General features: G+C 41.2%; 1 protein-coding gene across 2 annotated transcripts in view; it reads right to left on the minus strand.

The window, feature by feature from the left end:
• The window catches only part of STRN (striatin), a 95,435-nt gene extending 81,531 nt beyond the window's left edge, over positions 1–13,904 (minus strand). For both annotated transcript variants that reach the window (XM_039257206.1, XM_039257205.1), the window contains exon 1: positions 13,552–13,904. In XM_039257206.1, the coding sequence (XP_039113137.1) occupies positions 13,552–13,785 (234 nt within the window). In that variant the 5' untranslated portion in view covers positions 13,786–13,904. The remainder of the gene's footprint in view (positions 1–13,551) is intronic.
• Between the last annotated feature and the right edge of the window lie 7,163 nt (positions 13,905–21,067).

Below are 21,067 nucleotides of genomic sequence, written 5' to 3' on the forward strand. Positions count from 1 at the left end.
AGGTGGTGGAAGGACTCTCCAGAATGACGAAACTTTTTGAGCAATGGTTAACAATAAAAAAAGTAGACATGGCTTATGTGCAAAGCTAGATTAAACTATGTTAGAAANATAGTCACCTCTCCCCAACACTTGATTCTTATTCCCTGGCTCTCTTTCTTGTGTTTGCCTCCATATTTCCTATTTTTTTTTTTTTTAAGAGAGAGACAGAGTGCAAGTGGGGGGAGGGGGAGAGAGCACACAGAATCCGAAGCAGGTTTCAGGCTCTGAGCTGTCAGCACAGAGCCCCATGTGGGGCTCAAACTCAAGAAACCCAAGATCATCACCTGAGCCGAAGTCAGACACTTAACCAACTGAGCCACCCAGGTCTCCTAGAAATAAAAAAAAAAAAAAAAAAAAAGAGTATCTTTTTTTTTTTTTAATGTTTATTTATTTTCACGGAGAGAGAGAGAGTGAAAGCACACAGAATCCGAAGCAGGCTCCAGGCTCTGAGCTGTCAGCACAGAGCCCAATGCGGGGCTCAAACTCAAGAAACCCAAGATCATCACCTGAGCCGAAGTCAGACACTTAACCAACTGAGCCACCCAGGTGCCCCAGAAAAAAAATATCCTGAACAAATCATTATTTTCACATGCTTGAGAGGCAATACTGAGTAGAATACCTTGGCCAGGGAAGAGTCCAGAGGTAAAATTAAGAAGACCCCTAACAATGCAGTCACCCAGGTATGACATGATGAAGATCTGAACGAGGGTAACAACAGTACTAAGAATTAAATGATTAAAGGGACACCTGGCTGGCTCAGTCAGTTAAACATCCAACTTGGGCTCAGGTCATGATCTCGCAGTTCATGAGTTCGAGTCCCACATCAGGCTCTTTGCGGACATCTCAGAACCTGAGGCCTCTTCAGATTCTCTCTCTCTCTCTCTCTCTCTGTATGCCCACTCCCCTTGCACTTTGTCTCTGTCTCTCTCAAAAATAAACATTTAAAAAAAGAATTAAATGATTAAAAATGGATTTAAAATATTAAATCAAGTTTATAAAACCAGATGTATGGCTGGGAAAGTGAGGACAAGAGAGTGAAACTGAAAGTTGAATCTAGGTTTCTAGAAAGGGTAAATTAGGGGCTGGATGTGGGGAGGAGGGGCAACTGAGTTTGGGAGAAGGATCTGAGAAAGGCTGAATGAGTTCCAAGTTACATGTCATCCAGGTGAAGACATTAGCAAGAAATCTGACATGTAGAACTGTAACTGTAGAAAAGTATCAGGACTAGCTAAAGATCTAATTTTTATTTTTTTAATGTTTAAGAAAACAAAGCGTGAGTGGGGGAGGGACAGAGAGAGAGGGAGACACAGAATCCAAAGTTGGCTCAAAGTTCTGAGCTGTCCACACAGAGCCCAACGCAGGGCTCAAACCCACAAACCATGAGATCATGGCCTGAGACAAAGTCGGATGCTTATCCAACTGAACCACCCAGGTGTCCCTAGAGAAATAATTTTATAAGACATCTATCTATAGAAAAGAAATGAACTGGAGTGGGAAGATTCAAATCAAAGAGAAACAGTTGGAAAGAAATAATAATAATAAGGCAAACAAGTATCTGAACAGTGGCCTGAAAGCACTGAGGAATAAGTAAGTGCTTTCTCTCCCAAAAGAGAGAAAGAGAACAAAAAACTGAGAGGGAGGAAAATGAGACTAGTAGAAAACCAAAAGCACTAAATGTGATCTGTACAGAGAAATTAACAGCGAAATGAAAGAGAACAAGATAGGATGACAGTACTAATAGATAAGAATGCTGACGGGACAGGGGGAAGGGGGCGGTCATGGGTTTGAGCCCCGCATCAGGCTCTGTGCTGACAGCCAGCTCAGAGCCTGGAGCCTGTTTCAGATTCTGTGTCTCCCTCTATCTCTGACCCTCCCCTGCTCACACACTCTCTCTCTCTCTCAAAATTAAATAAAACATTAAAAAAAAAAAAAGAATGCTGGCTGTTGGCCAAGGGGTTTCTTTTGTTGTCCCTATTGGTTTGGTTGGTTGTTAAGTGGGAAAAACTAAAATGGCATTGCCACAGTGGATACTACCACTGGCATAATGGATTCAGATCTATCTAAAGTTAAGAATCATCACTTGCTGATAAGCTCTATGTGAGCTGGAACCAAATCTGCTTGTTTTCCAAAGTTAATCCACAATGTATTTTCTATGAAGCTTTGGCAACTTTGGTATTTCCATACTTTAACCTTTTGGCGGTCATTCTCACTTGGCTAGAAAACCAAACTTTCATCTTTGATAAAAAGAAGAGGCTTAGGGATAAAAAAAAAAAGTCGGAATTTTAATTTTAAATTATGGATAACTGGGGCATTTCTATCTTATTAAAGTAAGAGAGTTCAAAAGAGTTTAAAATCACAGTATACTAGTAATGCAACTATAACTGGAAAAGTAGAATACAAAGTAATGAAAACTATATATGTAAAGCAAGATTTATCTTCACAGAAAAAAAATATTCAGTTCGTTATCTGTTTAGAAGGAATAAGGAACATGTATAAAATTTGAAGGCATGGGATTTAGAAAAGAAAAAAATGTTATCTGACCCTGCTGATTGTAAAGACTTTTCAGGACACAATGCCAAAGACATTTCCTGGCAGTCAGTGTTTAACACACAAAGGGAAAAGAAAACAAACCTACACTCACAACTACCAAAACCCAAGCACCATTTGCTGCAGCTAACATCAACCTGCAATTACGAAGCCAGTGGCATCCCTAAAAATGAGCTCTGTCAGAATGACTTGGCAGGGCCCAGGCAATGCTCTACACAACAGAACACAGATACTACTTGCTCTAAAAGGCTTTTTCCAAGGGAAGTCATAAGACAGAACTAGCCAGCAGAAAGAGGGACAAAACCACTGCTCCCAAATATGCCAAAATATATTGTACACTCACAAAATTAACAAACACTGTAAATATCAAAGATGTCTGAGACACAGGACCTGTCCTTATGGCCACAATTTAGCTGAGAGACATGATATACATATTTAGACACATATTTAATATATATTCAGTAACAGTGTAGTCTAATATATGACTCGTTCATTTTAGAACTATTTATTAAGCAGCTACTATGTGCCAGTAACTGCTACACCTTAAAACACGCTTAAGTGACTCAGAACGTAGTGAGGAAACAAGAGCATGCAAAGTAGGAGATAGGTGGTATAATTGAGACAGAGAAGTTCTCAACACTAATCCTCTATTAGCCAAACCTCTGGATTAACCAGTATTCTTCAGTCCCTTGGTAAAACACTGCCCAACGCCCAGGGCACATTAAGTATTCACAGCTAAAGTATGCTATTCTTTATAATTCATCCATCCATCCATCCACAGCTAGAGTACGCTATTCTTTATAATTCATCCATATACATCATTCAGCCAAGTTGTATAAGCTCACCAAGAGTCAATTTGGTTTCCTCCCAAACCTGTTTATGTCAGTTCCACTTGCTGCTTTGATTAGATAATTCAATCAAACATTACATAAGCCAATAAAACAGGTATGAAAAGAAAAACTAAGTTGAATGCTTTGGAAGACAAGACAACAAAGGAGACCTACTAAAAACACAGCTATCAAATTAAATGTGGGTGACACAACTGTAAAATACTAGGGAAAACTCATAAAAATCTAGGATTCTGTACTGTATACTTTACTAAATGAAAACCAAAACCAGAAATCATAAGCAACGTATTGTAATTGTAGCTTATTCAAGAAAGAAAACACACAACTCTAATCAGCATTCTTAAAAAAAAGTGAAGGGCAGGTGGACTTGGTCTTAAAGTGGCAAATGACTATGTGTTTATATATTTTTAACTTAAATGACTTGGTATCATTTCAACCAGATTAACTGCCCAACCACTGATGAGGATGGTGTTTCTGTCTTATTTATACAAGCTCTTAGGGGACCATGAAACTTCACTGTGTCTGGAGGTTTCCCAAAGAAGGTAAAATGAAACTTGGAAAAGGATTAGAATTTCACCAGGCAGACAAGGCAGTGAAATATACCAAGCCTATACATGGACTCAGAAGCATGAGAAGAAGAAAAATGTCAAAATATTTTTCCTTCCGCTTACCAAGCCCAGGCCCATCACTCAAACTTTTCTTATGGAAAATTATATATCCCTTCTCTTCTATGAATTAAGGAACAATTATTAATACGTACTACAGAGAGCTTTGCAAAGATTAAAATAGATCACACATATAAAGTGCTCTACACTGTACCCAGCACATGGTAAGGGCTCAACAACAACAACAATAAAAACTGTTGTTATTTTTGGAGGGTAAAGAAGAAGAGGAAACAAAAGATAAAGTACTGGGTTCAAGTACTTGGACCATTGTACCATCTTCCCCAGCTAAGGACTCTTTGAAGTTCAGTAAGTGTGCTGACCCAGATCTCCAGGCTCCTCCTTGTTCCCTTGTAGCTTTATTTGAATCCACATTCCTCGGGAGCAGGTTTTGGTTGTGCATATAATTTAGGCTGCTTTGCTTACTGCTGAACCTTCTCATTTAGGAAATACAAACAAAAAAACTGAGAACAAGTCCCAGAGTGGGCTGTAATTTTCCATCAGGTGGAATTGGTATCACTCTGGTGGAATCTGACATCTTATTTATTTCTCCTAACTAGATATGCTGCTATTGGATCCAATTTCTGTCACATGTAAATGAACGCTAATGAAGCCTGTGTGTAACCCTCCCCCAGCCCTTTCCTTGGATCTAGTGCGGTTATGCCAAGAACCTATTTGCCACACCCAAAATACCTATTCCACCCAACCTTCTTCAACATTTCCCAACGCTCCCCTTAATTCCAGGGCATCTACTCCCTTACTTTTCTCCCAATCTTTTCTCAAAACAAAACAAAACACAACTCATTTTTTCCTTGTGTCATACTGCTTCTAAGCAAGTCTACAATGAATTCTCCCTTCTTCCATATCAGTATTTTCTAATATTCCATCATATAATTCAGATCAGGGACTTTTGTTATAAAAGTTAAACGGCACTATCTGCCAAAGAAAGTGATTTTATTTCTTTAAATAACTTAATACATAACAGCAAATACATGGTTGACATTATTCTGTTCAAACAGCATATGTAAAACAGGCTGAGAATAACTTAGTAACCAAAGCATTACACAAAAGGTGATATATGATCAATGAACACTAACTGTATTAAAATATATATATATATACATACATACACACACACACACACACACACACACATATACACAGAACATAATCAGGCTACCCTCAGAACAAGCTGGCAAAGATCTAAATTTGCAGACTTTTTTAAAGAAATAAACATTTTACATCAGTATTCCCTACACAAAAATAAAACAATTCGAAGAAACTAGAGTGACACATTGTTAAACACTTTTGAGGAACACAAATTGTTGAAGACTTTCCTGGGCCCCTTAAAATGCAATCATTTCACTACGTTGTTCTGCTTGAAGAAAAGTCTGAAATATGTAAGAAGAACTTACATTATGACAGCTACTCAAAGCACACTTAATCATCTAAATATTGTAATTCACTTGGCTACTTCAGATCAGAAGCAGCCACATGGGGTGAGGGACCCTCACTAAAGGAGATGATGTGGTATGGGGAACAATGCCCGGGCCTGGGTGGCAGGATGCCTGGGTTCTAACGTCAATCTCTACCAACTCACAGTGATCAAAGACCATTCACTTTCTCTCTCTGTGGCCCTACCTGATAAAACAAGGGATGAGACTACTCGAGTTCTAAGATCCCACGGGAGGTAAAATATTCTTAGTCTAATGAAAGGAATAGAAAATTGAGAGTAGAGATACACAAGGCAAAGAGAGGGGACGTGTGTGGCGCATGCGTGTCTATCCCTGTCAGCCCTAGAATTCCACAATTACAGTGCCAAGATGAAGACTACAGATAATACATGCTCTAGGAATTAACAGCTTCATGTGTAGTTTCTTCCTTCTGTCTCTGCTCTCCCTACCTCTCTTCTCCCCTCTCTGTCTCTTCTTTTCTTCTACCCCCTTCCTTAGCTTCTCTCTTGCCTCAGGTTTCTCTCCTGAACTCCAAAGTTTCCTCTGTTCCTATCTCCAGTCCTCAATGCTTACCAGCTATTACCACCTTCAATTACATCTCTGGCCTGCCCCTTACTTCTGATACTGTCAGTTTATTGTCATTATACCACTACTAACAGGGCAAAGAGAATCTAAGTAGCCACTCTGCCAAATGGATCACTTAAACTAGTTCTTGGCTTCTAACGTTTAATTTAAACAAATAAAACAGTTAAAAGCATTCAATCCACAGAAATCTCAACCAGCAAAAGCAAACCATTTATTGGACACCTATTATGGGACATATACTTTGCATACTTTATCTTTTCAAAATTACAACTACTCTGGTGGCTATATTTATAAACAAAGATGAAGCCCAGAAAAATTATATACTGGAAATGATGGAGCTCAGGCTCATACTTTCCACAGCCACACTATGATAGACAATAGACTGTTGTGTCAAACTGACCACCAAAGCAAGAAACTCCAAAGATCCCAAGGGCAAGTTTATTTCTAATAGCCCAGAATTGAAACCTGGAATCCATTAATAACATTCATAAATCAAAAAGTATGCCGGGGCACCTGGGTGGCTCAGTCGGTTAGGTGTCCGACCTCAACTCAGATCATGATCTCATGGTTTGTGGGTTTGAGCCCTGCATTGGGCTCTGTGCTGACAGCTCAAAGCCTGGAGCCTGCTTTGGATTCTGTCTGTCTCTCTCTCTCTCTCTCTAAAAAATAAATAAATTTTAAACATTTTGGAAAAAAATTTTAAACCAAAATAATAAAATGAAATGAAATGAAGTAAAATAAAAGTATGCCTGATATCAAGTAAACAGTAAGCTGACAAAGGGAAATCGGTCCAGATTATTTGGACTTTCAAATACCATTCAAGAACCAATTACTAAAGGGGTTGGTTTGTTGTTTTAAACTCTGCTTTAATTTTACCAAGATTTTAGAGGAAAGTTGTAGTCTCCTCCCCTTCCACTGGAACTCAAAGAAAAGTAAACTTAGATAGTAAATAAAGTTTAGGGCCAAATAAGGATATCTCTTAATAGAGAAGTCATATCAATGATATTTCTCTACAGATAACTACTGGGGCATTCTTATTTGTCAATTTTTAAAAGATAATTCAGTTTCCACTAATAGTGCCCCAAATTAACTCTTCTACTGAAAACAGCTTAGTATTCGGAACGAAATATTTTTACACGTATAAAAGGCAAAGCTGACAGGAAGTAAGGAATTATTTGACCAAAACTGAAGGGAAAATGGGAACCAAATGAAGTAAGAGAACAAAATTCACTTTTGCTCTAGAGGTACTGGCCAATCAGAACAAATCTGAACCTGAAGTTTGGACCTTATAGGACTTATAGGACCCAAAGAGCAAAAACTAAAGAGAACCATCCAGAATACAAAGCCTAACAGGTGATCTGTCCCACATTTAGCGAAGACCCTAAAGGGCATATACCTTCAAGGCAAAGGTGAAGTATGCTGGTCCTCAAATGTATTTGTAAGCAAGATTTGCATCAGCTGGGTGGTCCAAAACTTCAATGAATTTGTTTTAAAGTGGTTCTGAATTGCTAATGCCTCTGAAGTTCTATCAGAGCAAATGCAAAGACCTTCTGAAGAAGATACCTTTATTTGAGACCTCAGATTAGTCTTACACTTTTTCAAGGACAGTGAGCAGCACACAAAGATAACTATGCATACAAAGAAACAAGTCATCATGGACAAGAACCAGCAAAAACAAGAGACCACAGAAAGGGACCTCCAAAACTCATGCCTAGAAAGAACAGAGATACCACCTATAAAACAAATATACTTACTAGGTTTAAAGAAAAAAGACAACTTGAAGATATTTTCAAGGAACAGGACACTATTAAGAAAAGATCCAGCAGAGTTAAAATGGAACCAAACAATTTCAGTAATAATTAAAATTAGAAACTCCTCTAATGGCTTTAAAAGATTAAATTCAACTGAAGAGAAAATTAATGGGTTGGAAGATAAATCAGAATAAACAGATAAAGAAGGTCTAAGATACATGTAATCAGAGACCTAAAGATTAAAGCGAATGGGTTAAAGCAGAAATATAAAGAGATAATGACTGATTATTTTGCAGAAATCTAAAGAAATAATGATTGAGGATCCTGTGTATTTTTCAAAGAGCCTAACAAAGTCACAAATAAAACAAAAAGAAATCTATACCCTGATACATCATAAGGAAACTACAGAACACCAAGGCTTAGAAAAAATGTTAAACATAGCCAATAAAATAAGCTAGAAAACAGGAGAACAGAGTAAAATCTCCATGTCTGTCGTTCCAAATAAAAAGAAAAATGATAAGTAAGCATTAGTGTGACTGATTATCTCAGAAGGTTCTAAGGATCAAGCAAGATAATGTATTTGAAAGGCTTAAAAAAAACTGGAAAGGCATCTGGAGACTTAAGTGACAGCTTGTACAAAAACCTGTTTCATTCTTGGTCATTCAACCTCTCTGTGGGCCTCACTTTACCTGTGAAAGAAGGTTGCAGCTGATTTTTTTTCCAAAGTTCATTCCAGCTCAAAAATTACTCTATCATTATCTCTCTCAGTCAGAGGGAGGTGAATCAAATTATAATATTCTACGGGCTAAAAATAAAATGCTAGCTATCATCAGAAAGAATAATAGAAACTTAACAGAAATTATATCCCAATTCTATAAAAAGCCACCCATATCTGGAATACTAACACATGTGTTCAAACCGTACATGTAAAATCAGAAACGAAAAACTGAAGCAGTGGTTCTCAATCCCTGCTGCCTATGAGGGCTACAAAGGAGCTCAAAAAAATACTAATGCCAGGGGCACTAAACCCTAAAATTCTGATTTAATTGGACTGCGGTAGAGCGCAAGAAATGAATATTTTTAAAAGTTCCCCCAGATTATTCTCAGGTTGAGCTAAAGCTAAGAAATCATGAACTAAAGTGGCAAAAAATAATTTTGAGTCATACTTGACTCCTCTTTTCCTCAAACATCACATCCTATCCTTCAGCGCATCGTGTTCATTCTACCTTCAAAAAGGTATTCAGAATCCATTAGATTTTGAACACATATCAAAATATATAGTCACGTATCACTACCCCCTTAGTTCATCTCCAGCCTGGATTATTAAAATAGCGCCCTAACTAGACTCCATGATTCTCTTACCCTCCAAGGTGCATTCTGAACCCTCGCAATGTTGCTCCTTTACTCCAAACACCAATTGTTGCCCCTCTGGCTGGGGTGATATCTAAAATCCTTACAACGGGCAAGACCCAGTACCTCCGGCATTTCTTCCATTCTTCTCTACTCTAGCCACATGTGCCTCATTATTCCTCAAACATTCCAAGCATGCTCCTTTCCCCTCTACTGTGCTCTCTGCCCACCCAGATCACTCCCTCCTTAATTTCGCCTTTTCAGGTCTTGCTCAAATGGCATCTCATCAGGTAAGCCTTCCTTCCCCACTCCACCCCCACCAAGCACTCCATATCCCCCTAGACCAACCACATTACCGTGGTGCTTACTACCATCTAACGTTTTATGTATTTATTATTGTCTGCCTGTAGGATCTATTTTAATCATTCTTGTTTCTCCAGTATGAATATGATCAATAATGCCAAAATCCAGATTAATAAATACTCCAGCATACAGTCTCCATGCCAGATGCCCTAAGCTACTCAATCCTATCACCTTTTTCACACAATTCTAGTATTTCCAGGTAAATAACAGAGCCTCTCCTACTACACACATGCCCCAAAATCTAGGGCCAATAGGTTTTTTTACTTCCATGCTTGCTTTCTATTAAGTAATTTTCAAATAGGTTCTCATTTCCTCAGTAAGTTCTTTCTTCCTGCTATTCTCCCCATTCACTGCCAGCTCTTTTGTGCTAGTCTAAGAAAATCTTAGCCCTCAAAATGATAAACACTCTGATTTTTCTGCATCTGGCTTGGCTATCACTCCGACTAGACTGCAAGCTTCGTGGAGGTCATCTAGCTCAATGTCTCACATAAAGAAATTTCTCTCAATTGTTATGATTAGTATTCCAACTCCAATTCCTTTCACAAATATAAAGCTCGGCGATAACCCTAACCCTTCTTTTCCCATGAACTGCCTACTCTCATCTGAACGGTGGTAGTGAGCCGGGAGGGAGATTATCAAAAATAAAGAGAATTCTACATTAACCGTGATGGGCAAGCATAGCACAGAGTACCGGTTCCTCCCTCCCAAGACCTGAAGAAGGGAGGAAGTGGTGAAGGCAGGCCAGGTAGGTGACAGCCTGGACTGCCTTGCACAACTCTGCCCTGGCAACCTGAATGAGCAGGACTGACAGGTTCCTGAAGGGACAAAGTAGACTTCATCTGAAAGGTATTTTTGTCGACTTTGGTGTTAATGACTTGAGAAGAGATTTGAAAATCAACGGGAGGACACCAATTAATCCAAATTTCATCACCATTCATTCCACTCTTACTTCCTATTATTTTTCTGGAAAGATTCAAATGGCAAAAGAAAGATGAAAGGGTATGTTCGTATTTAATGATGTTGATAAAAAGGAATGATTTTAAAAATATATTTTCAGCTATGTGATTCCTGCAAACTCTTCCCAGAAAGTATGTTATTTGTTCTATCTGAAAAATATGGCACATGTTTCAAGTTCCTCCATGGATGCTTAATTTAGTGTAAGCACAGCCAAAGATATTGTACAAATGTAGTGCCTTCAGTGTGACAAGCACCAATCAGAAACCGACCTGAGCTTTAACATGTGCCATTAAAAACCCCAAAAACAGCATGTGTGTGTAAAATTGAAGAGTGACTACAATTACAGGTAAATTGAAGAGTTGAAATGGAGGGGTAGAAGGCAAGAACTGGAAATGCCCAAACCTCCAAAAGTAAGAAGGGAAGAGTTATTATCTTGTTTGTTTTTGACCAAATTAGTGTGACTCACCTTCCCTAAACTGGAAATTAAAATTTAAGCAGCTACATTAAAAAAACATTCTCCACACCTGAACGTTAAAGCTAAAGCCTTCCTTTAACACTTCCTTGAAGTCTGAAATTCACAAGTTCATTTACAGAATACACTGTTAATAAAATGAATTACTCATAAACTTAAATGAAGCATTCAAGTCTGCTTATCACTATAAACACACGGTCAGATTCATTTTGAGAAAAGTTACAAATATCAACAGACTAGACACTAAAGTACATAACTGTAGACATAAAAAAGTTGCCAGAGTATAAACATACAACTGTAGAAATAAAGAATAAGAAGAAATTTTAGAAACTATGGGTCACAGCCTCCCTTCACTCAACTCCTCCCAGAGGCCTTCCTCAACCACCCCATCTAAAATTAAATAGCTGCGGGGTGCCTGGGTGCTCAGTCAGTTAAGGGTCCAACTCTTGGCTTCAGCTCAGGTCATGATCTCACAGTAGTGTGAGTTTGAACCCCAGATTGGGCTCCGTGCTGACTTGGGATTCTCACGACCTCACAGTTCTGTGAGCTCCAACCCCAGATTGGGCTCCGTGCTGACTTGGGATTCTCATGATCTCACAGTTCTGTGAGTTAGAACCCCAGACTGGGCTCCATGCTGACTTGGGATTCTCATGATGTCACAATGTGTGAGTTCGAACCCCAGATCGAGCTCCATGCTGACTTGGAATTCTCATGATGTCACAATGTGTGAGTTCGAACCCCAGATCGGGCTCCGTGCTGACTTAGAATTCTCATGATCTCACAGTTTGTGAGTTTGAACCCCAGATTGGGCTCCATGCTGACTTGGGATTCTCATGATGTCACAATGTGTGAGTTCGAACCCCAGATCGAGCTCCATGCTGACTTGGGATTCGCATGATCTCACAGTTTTTGAGTTTGAACCCCAGATCGGGTTGCGCGCTGACTAGGGAGTCTCTCTCTGCCCCTCCCCTGCCCGCTCGCTCTCTCAAAATAAATAAATAACCTCAAAAATAATAATAATAAAGAAATAAAATAGCCACTTTATAAAATAAAACACTCTCTTTCTGTACCTGATTTATTTTTCTCATCCAAGGTGCCATTATGGTTCGGTATATTATGGACTTGCCTTTGCAGCTTGTCTGCCTGCCAACTAAAACATAAACTCTATGAGGGCAGGGGCGCTGTCAGTTGTGTTCATCCCAGGGCCCCGAGGCACACAGCTGGCACTCAATAAATGTACTGAATAAATAAGTGATGAACCTGAAGTTCAGAGAGGTCAAAGGATTTCCTCAAGGTCACAGCGAGCAGCAGGCACAGCTGGTAGTATAACCTTGTCTACTCCCTCTTTCCACAGCCACTTCCACTACGCCAAACCACCCTGTTCCAGCACATGATTTTCTATTTAACAGATTTCTTCTTCTCTTTTAAGTGCCAAAGAAAATACATGTTACCAAAAAAAGTGACACGCTGGGTAGCATTTTAACTGCAAGTGTTTCACCAACCCAAACTGTACTCAGATTTCATAAGCATACAAGATTAGCCAGCAGAACAGAAAGGCAGAGCCACACTCAGTTCTTCGAGTTCCTGGTGAAATTGGTGTGTGCCTTGGAAGTTTTCAAGATCAGCTTCGGAAACACACTTAGCAATTCAGAAAGGCCTGTAAAGTATCCGCCTCACTTTCTTCTAAGAGCCCACAACAGCTCCTTCCTGGATATGCTTTATCTTGCAGATTATGCAAGGAAATGTCACCAACTTTAAAGTCCCTTTTAGTTCCTTTCAAAGCACAAGGCAACCTCACAAAACACTGGACATAAAATTAACCCTTGGGAAGTTTCGATTCTGAGAATAGGAAACCGTCTCCGAATCATTATCACCTGACGGTGATCATCTAGGTTCTTGATGATCTGAAATACCTAAAAGAAACGCGGAGGGGGGAGGTGGGGGAGGAAGAGGAAAGAGAAGAAACATTTACATACATCAAAAAGGAGCTGCTATCCCTCCTCACACTTTCGCCCAACATCAGCTTCTTGCCTAAAAGTCAAGGCCCCACGCACACAACTTCGGTTGCCTGCTTTGGTCACCTTCCTTTCGGAGACAGGAGCCAACTACCAATACCTTTCGCAGGGAACATCTCTAGAGCTAGGCTGGGACTCACTAAGGCAGAGGACGATTTGCTAGACGTCTCTCAAAACTACTGTCAGCCCGATTAGTAAACTGAAAGGGACGACCTAAAGCCAAGAGAGTTGAAATGAGACGGAGTTAAGAGTGGGAAGGAGCAGACGAAAAGGAGCGGGGAGGGTAAACAACGCATGAGGGGCTGGAGTGGGAACCCAGGTCAAGGAAGTGGGGTCAGCGAAAGGCAAAGGTGAAGGGGGGAACGGGACTCGGTTGCTGGGTGGGATGGGCAGGAGCACAGGGGGAGGGGACGAGGGGGGCCGCAGGGGGAGAGGGGGAAGGGTCCTGGGCGGGGCGGAAGGGAGTGAAGAGGCGGGATGAAGAGGGCCAGGCCGGGAGGGTCTTTACCTGCAGCTCCGCCCGCTCCACCTCCCACTGGGCTCTCTCCACCTCGAAGCGGGCCCACTCGTGCTGCAGGAAGTGCAGGATCCCAGGGAGGCTGTATTGGGCTCGCGCCGCCCCCGCCGCAGCCGCCCCGTCGCCGGCCGCGGCAGCCTCCGCCAGAGGCCCGAGACCCTTGGCACCGCCGGCGCCCGGGTGGTTGTTGCTGAAGAAGACGCCGGGACCCGCCTGCTCGTCCATGGCGGCCGCAGAAACCCCGGGAGCAGCCCAGGAGCCCAGCAGCGGAGGCAACGGCGGCGGCCAGCAGCGCCTCCTCCTGCCTCCGCCGCTCCCCGCCCACACCCCAGTCAGCAGGGAGCAGCCGCCTGGGCGCGGGGGCCGGCCGAGCCCGGGACGGGCCGGGAAATGGGTCAACTGCGGCGCGCGGGCGGCCCGGGGCTTGCTGGGAGATGTAGTCGCGGGGCGTGGCGGCGGCAAGCGCGGCCGCCGCGGCCTGTGAGGCTGCGAGAGACTCGGGCGCGGCCGCAGCCCCGCCCCCGGCCCGCCCCTGCCCGCGGCGGTGGGGGCCGACCGGGCCGCGAGCGCGGGTTTCCTCACCCGCCCGGCGGGCGCGAGCGGGCTGCGCGCCAGCCACCCCTCCTCGCACGCGGAAGTTCTCGGGCGGCGCGCCCTGTTGCATAGACACACACATACATACACACACACGGAAGTTATCGCGCCAAGATACCAGCCCGAGCAGCACATCTTTCAGGGCTTCCTGGAAGCTCTGCTAAGAAACAAGCTCAAAGCGAGGTTCGGAGGTCCGGCTCCTGGACGGGGATCCTCCAGCTCGTTGGACCGAACCCTCTCCCTTTGGCTCCAACTGAAGTGTTTCTCTGGCCCCAGACACTCCTCGAGTTCTGGCAAACTGCTTATCGCTGTCGCTCCTCCCCACCCCACCCCCCTTTTTTTCCCCTTGAGGATTCAAACCTGTTGCCTGCTCGGTTTTCACTTAAAAGGAACTCTGATCACCTCTCTCTCCTAGACTAGCCCCTTTCAGCTTCTACCTTCTGGATTGTTGCACCTCATCGGAAACACTTCTGCTGAAGTCCCTTTCTCTTGCAGTAGTAAATCCTGTAGACGTTTCAGATAATCCAAGGCGGTAATTTCGGTCTCCTTTTTTCTACCTTTTCCCGCGCGGTTTTTACGCAGTGCAACTCAACAAATATTTGATTGTCAGTTATTTTTGTCGCTGGGGACATGAAGATAAATGACACAGTTCGTGTCGTCAAAGGGAGACTGGCAAGTATATAATCAATTCTCACAGCGCCTTCAATCAACACTCCCTGACAGAACAAAGTCCCTTTCTCTTCCCTGGAACGGTCTTAGGTATCCGGGCGCTTCTCCCTTTTCGCACGCCTCGGGTCCCAGGTTCTTCCCCGGGTCACCTGCAACCTCACAGCAGTATTAGCCTTCGAAAGCACATCCAAGTCCTTTCGAGCGTTTCTCTAAATCTTCTCCTTCGAAGTCCCTGAAATTATGTCACTATAAAATCACACTACAACAATAATGAAAGGAAGGCACCTGAAAATTGTAACAAATGAAAATGAAACGAAGCACTTCACTTGTCCCCATAAGGAGTTATCTGTAATTCTTTTGTTTTGTGGGCTGGATTTCTGGGATATGAGATCTGATGGCCATGAAAAAAATGTAAAGATTTAGGCTGCCTAGTGACATGTCAGGGAAGGACATCCGGTTTCTGTCCTCCCCTCACCCCTCCCTTCCCATGGCTGCTTGTGGAAAAGACAGGAAACACACTCTATCTGCCCTGGTTGCAAATAAAAATGGCAAGCTCTCTTTTCTCATTTACTGAATGTTTCTGCTTCATGAATTCATTCTTTGTTATAATAAAAGTGTGATCCGGGCTCGACCCAACTCCCTGTGTCATAAATTAGTTTGGCTGTAAGTGTCCTTTGAGACACTGCCCAATCCTCTCATTTTACAGCTCAAGAAACTTAAGTCCAAGGAAGTTGAAACTTGTCCACAATGAGGCTTTGAGTGAGTGGCACAGCCCAAACGAGAAACCAGAAGCCCTGACTGCTAGTTCATTGATCTTTCCATTAACTTGTTGCCGCCTCTCTTATCAGAACTTCCAGAATGCCGAAGGGACAATAATGCCACGATGGCATATTTTCTCATCTGGAAGATTTAAATACTCTTACAAGTTTTAAATTTTAGAAAGGTTTTTTTTTTTTTTTCTCCCCTCTAATAGAAGGCATGTCTGACAATCCCCTAAAATAAATTCATAACACACCATAAAATGTAACTACATTTAATGGTAGCTGTTTAAGGACCCATAAGTTCTTTAGCTAGACTATCAAGAAAAAGACCGAGGACTCAAATAATAAAATCAGAAATGAAAGAGGAGATATTACAACTGATACAACAGAAATACAAAGGGTTCTAGGAGACTGGTATAAACAATTATAGATCAACAAATTGGACAAGCTAGAAGAAATGAATAAATTCCTGGAAACATACAACCTATCAAGACTGAACCATGGAGAAACAGAATATCTGAATAGACTGATTACTAGTAAGGAGAAGCAGTAATCAAAAACATTCCAACAAACAAAAGTCTAGGACCAGATGGCTTCACCGGTGATTTCTATCAAACATTGAAAGAAAAATTAATACCAATCCTCAAACTCTGGCAAAAAATTAGAATAGGAGAGAATTTTTCCTAACTCATTTTATGGGGCCAGCATTGCCCTGATACCAAAACCAGATAAGAATGCCACCCCCACACACAAAATTATAGGGGCACCTGGGTGGCTCAGTCGGTTAAGTGTCTGACTTTGGCTCAGGTCATGATCTCATGGTTTATGGGTTTGACCCTCACGTAAGGCTCTGTGCTGACAGCTTGGAGCCTGGAAACTGCCTCAGATTCTGTCTCTTCCTCTCTCTGTGCCCTTCCCCTGCTCACACTCTGTCTCACTCTCTCTCAAGAATAAATAAACATTAAAGAAATTTTAACTTAAAAAAATTATCAGCCAATATCCCTGATGAGCATAGATAGATGCAAAAATCATTGAAAAATATTAGCAAACCAAATTTAACAAGACATTAAAAGGATCATACACCATGGTCAAGTGACATTTATGCTAGGGATGCAAGGATAGCTCAACATCTGCAAATCAATAAGTGTGATGCATCATGTTAACACTCAACAAGGCAGATGCTAAATGATTATTTAGATAATTGGAATGTTTGCTTTCTTTTTTATTTCAATGGGTATGTTATATAAGATGAGGATTATAGGTACAGAAAACAACAAATAACTCATCTGTTCCTTTTTTTTTATTTTTTTTTTATTTTTCATTAAAATGAGTGGCTATTTTTAAAAAACTATTCAGGAGCCTCCATGGTAGAACATGTGATTCTTGATCTCAGGGGTTGTGAGTTCGAACCCCATGTTGAGTGTAGAGTTTACTCAAAAAAATGTTTTTACATAGGAAAAATGAAAAACTATCCAAAATGATCAGTTACTTGGATCTCTGGTTTTTTAACTGCTCCAAGAAAAGTCTTCAAATTGAACTTCATGGCTCTTTCAGAATCCTGGCCAGAGAATAGAGTGGACCACTTGAGTGGAGATAGGCATCTGCTAGCATGGAGAGAACTTTGGGGAACAGACATGTTCAATAGTCCACCGTTTATCAGCCTCTGTACTATCTGCCCTAATTTCCCTCACCTCTCCTTTCTGCCTACCCTGCTTCTACCTTTCCTCAGCCTCAACCTCCATCTTAGATCGGAAGTCTGTTAATGACTGGGTTGGGAGAACAGCCAATAACAAATTGGGCAATGAAGGAATTCCATTATTTGAAAATGTTCTTGGAGTCCAAGAATTGAATCTACCTCACAGTCACATGATAGGGTGGGGAAAACCACCTCTACTATTATTTATTATTATTACTATTATTTTCTTTTGGAAGAGTGTGGTTGAAATTGGAGAGCTGCCAGGACACCTGGATGGCTCAGTTGGTTGAGCATCCAACTTTGGCTCAGGTCATGATCTTGGAGTTGGTGAGTTCAAGCCCCACATGAGGCTCACTGCTATCAGCCTGTCAGCACAGAGTCCACTTCATATCCTCTGGCCCGCTCTCTGTGCCCCTCCCCCCCTACTTGTGCTTTTCCAAAAATAAATAAATATTTTTTTTAAAAAAGAAAGTACAGGGGCGCCTGGGTGGCTTAGTCAGTTAAGCGTCCGACTTTCGCTTGGGTCATGATCTTGCGGTTCGTGGGTTCGAGCCCCGCTTCGGGCTCTGTGCCGACTGCCAGCTCAGAGCCTGGAGCCTGTTTCAGAGTCTGTGAATCCCTCTCTCTCTGACCCTCCCCTGTTCGCGCTGTCTCTCTCTCTCTCCTAGAAATAAATAAAACATTAAAAATTAAAAAAAAAAGGGAAACTGACCAAAAAGAAAAAGAAAGTACAGGGTTGCCTAATTGTAATTTTAAAATGACATTTCGTTTTATTTAACTAACACATTTTAATAAGTTCAACTATTTAGTTAAATAAAATGTCATTTTGAAATTAAAATTAATTTTAATTTTGTAGTGACAGATCTATCAAGGAATAGATACTTAAAATCTAAAATCAGGATTGCTTTCACTGATCTAAATAGCTGACACTATAGGAGGCTAACATGATAATACAGCTCGGAAGCTGTAGCAAGACTTCTCTGGGACTATTGATGGTGACCAACTAAAGATTCTATTCCTCTAAGCAAAGACCAACCAGTTTTTGAACACATTCTTTTTCATTCTCCCCATCAACTCCATCCCTTGCTTCTCCATTGTTGTCTCTTTTAACATTTCCAGTGACTGAAAGCTCTACTCAACTGGTTCTCGTCTTCCTCCTCTTCTTCTCCTTAATAACTATGGTGCCCCCATTTTTGAAGCAGGAATTGAATTTTAAACAATTCATGTGTCTTCGTTACAGAAAAATAACCGTTTTGGGGCTTGAGGTGGAGAAAGAACATTTTTATAAGCTGGCCCTCCTTGCCAACCATGCAGTAGAGATATACTGGTTTCCATGTGCAGCCTTTGTTCAGAAGACACCCAATCTTTGTTTAGATTTGCATTGCTCAGAACAGCAGCTCCCCCTCCCCAAACCCCTATCTGATAATCCTTAAATATAAACTAAGTTCTCAGAAGAATTCAAATGTGGTACATTATTATTATTATTATTGGTAAACATGATGGGGGAAAATCTGGGTATTTTGCCAGAAAAATGTGAAAAATGAATGAGGTTAAAGTCTGATACATTTTTGTTTTAAGGTTTGAAGACCCCTGTTTTCTTAGCCTTTTCCAAACAAAATTTGACCTGTTTTGCATGTAGTGTATCTCCCTCCCTCTCCCCTGCAAGCCCTCAATACGCTACTGCTGTTCAGTACGTATTAATTTTAGCACTTGGAGTTGTTCTCTGTAATGGAAAATTCTACCCATTATCTGTTATCTCCTTGCCCAGATTTCCCCCCAGCTGCAGGACATGAAGTAACAAGAGGAGGAGTGGTTTGAACCAGCTCATACACGTGTTCACACAAAATCCTGATGTGTAACATTACAGCCCGTGAGCTGATTGTATTCAAGCTGAAGGAGCCAACACATACATTTTCATCAGAGGAGAAAAAGATCATTTAAATCATACCATTTTTAGGATATTGCAATAATCAAATTAAGGCTGCAACATTTTTATGAGAATACACCAGATTAAACTATGAAGGAAGAGTATAAATTAACCAGCACCAGGTGGGATGGAGCTTTTTAGGCCAAATTCAAACACCTGAGGAAGAAGAATACATAGTACATTGAAAGAAGTCCAATATACCTGACATAAAGAGCAAGAGGGAAGTAATAACAATTATTATTTTTATTCACCACTTACTAAAAAAATTATGCATTCTCTATGCATTAACTTGATCCTTACAATGTCTTTAAGGGGTAAGTACTAATATTATATTCACTTGACAGACAGAGACACTACTATATGGCCAAAGGACCAGGATGAAATGAGTTGGTGAAGTAGGCAGGGGCCAGATTATGCAAGTGACCTTAAAGAATTGGTCTTTAGCTAAGGTAAACAGCTAAAGAGTTTTCAGCAAGATATCAGATTTGAACTTAAAAATATCATTTCTGTTTCTCTGTGGAAAACATAGTATTAGTTAACACGTATAAGTTGTTTGCTAAGGCTCAGGCACTACTTTAAGGTCTTTTGCAAGTATTAACTCATTTAATCCACAGCTCCTCTATCAAACAGGGAATGTTCTTTTCCTTTCACAGAAGTGGAAACTGAAGCACAGAGAGAACAAGTGACTTACCCAAGGTTACGCAGTTTGTAAATAATGGAGCTAGATTCCAACCCAGGAAAACTGACACTACAGTCTAAACAGCCACTTTGCTGTATTGCAACCAGATGTGATCTGGACTAAGATGACAATAGTGACATCATCATTATCGTCACCATCAAAAAAAAATAAAGACATATGAAGGGATTTGACAAGGTATTTCGGAAACTTGATGATGAACTAAACATAGTGAGGGAGAAGGTGGAAAGTATCAGGGAAGATACCAAGATCTAGATCTTAGACAACAGGACATAATAGTTGTGTTATTTACTGGGAGTGCAGTAGTTGAGGGCAGAAGTTGGTTTTAGACAGAGGTGAAGAAGTCAATTTTAAATTAATTGGGTTTGAGGAGTCTCTGAGACAACCAACGGTAGGTGGTCACATTTCAGGTACAGGTATGAAGAGCAGATGAGAGTCTGGAGTTCTGAACAATTCTACATAGAAATCCCTGTCTATTCTTTCTCCAACCATACTCCACACCATTCCCTCCAACAACTTATAACAACCTGTGACTATTTCATTCATACCTCTCTCTGGGTAGAGGGTAAACATATCATGGCAGATTCTTTGCTTGACTGGTCACTATTTTATTCCCAATGCCTGGCATATAGGTGTTGCATAAATAATTGTCCAATGAATGAATGAGACGGCATTAGACAATCATATCGCAAAATGTCTGACAAACACGAATTCAACTTGTCCTTGTACAGATCCAGTGTAAAGGAGCGCACTGTCACAAAGCAATCATTTTTAACAGCTCTATTAGGAAAATCTCATTGTATAGTCAACTGCAAACCACTTATTTGAAACATTGACGTGTTGGGGCAATCCACTATCTGAAGGTCCTGCTCTCTGAAGGTTAATGACCATGCCGTCCATTTTATTCTCAGTTCTTCTTTGTTATTTGGCTTGGATACGCCTTAGTCTGTCAGTGCTTTTGGCATGTGGCATCCAAAGCTGATCCTCTAACCCCTCACACATACACACTGGGCCCTTCAGGGTATAGAGTAGGGCTGTCACCTTTCTTGTTTCAACTAGTATATCCTTACTAAGAATAGCCCAACTCTATTAAGGTTTTCTACTAGCTTCATAATTATTTAAGTCAACTAGAATGCCATTTTAAAAAAATGTTGGGGGAGGGC

This window comes from Hyaena hyaena, unplaced genomic scaffold, assembly GCF_003009895.1.
Source record: "Hyaena hyaena isolate Hyena2069 unplaced genomic scaffold, ASM300989v1 scaffold_607, whole genome shotgun sequence".
NCBI lineage: Eukaryota > Metazoa > Chordata > Mammalia > Carnivora > Hyaenidae > Hyaena > Hyaena hyaena.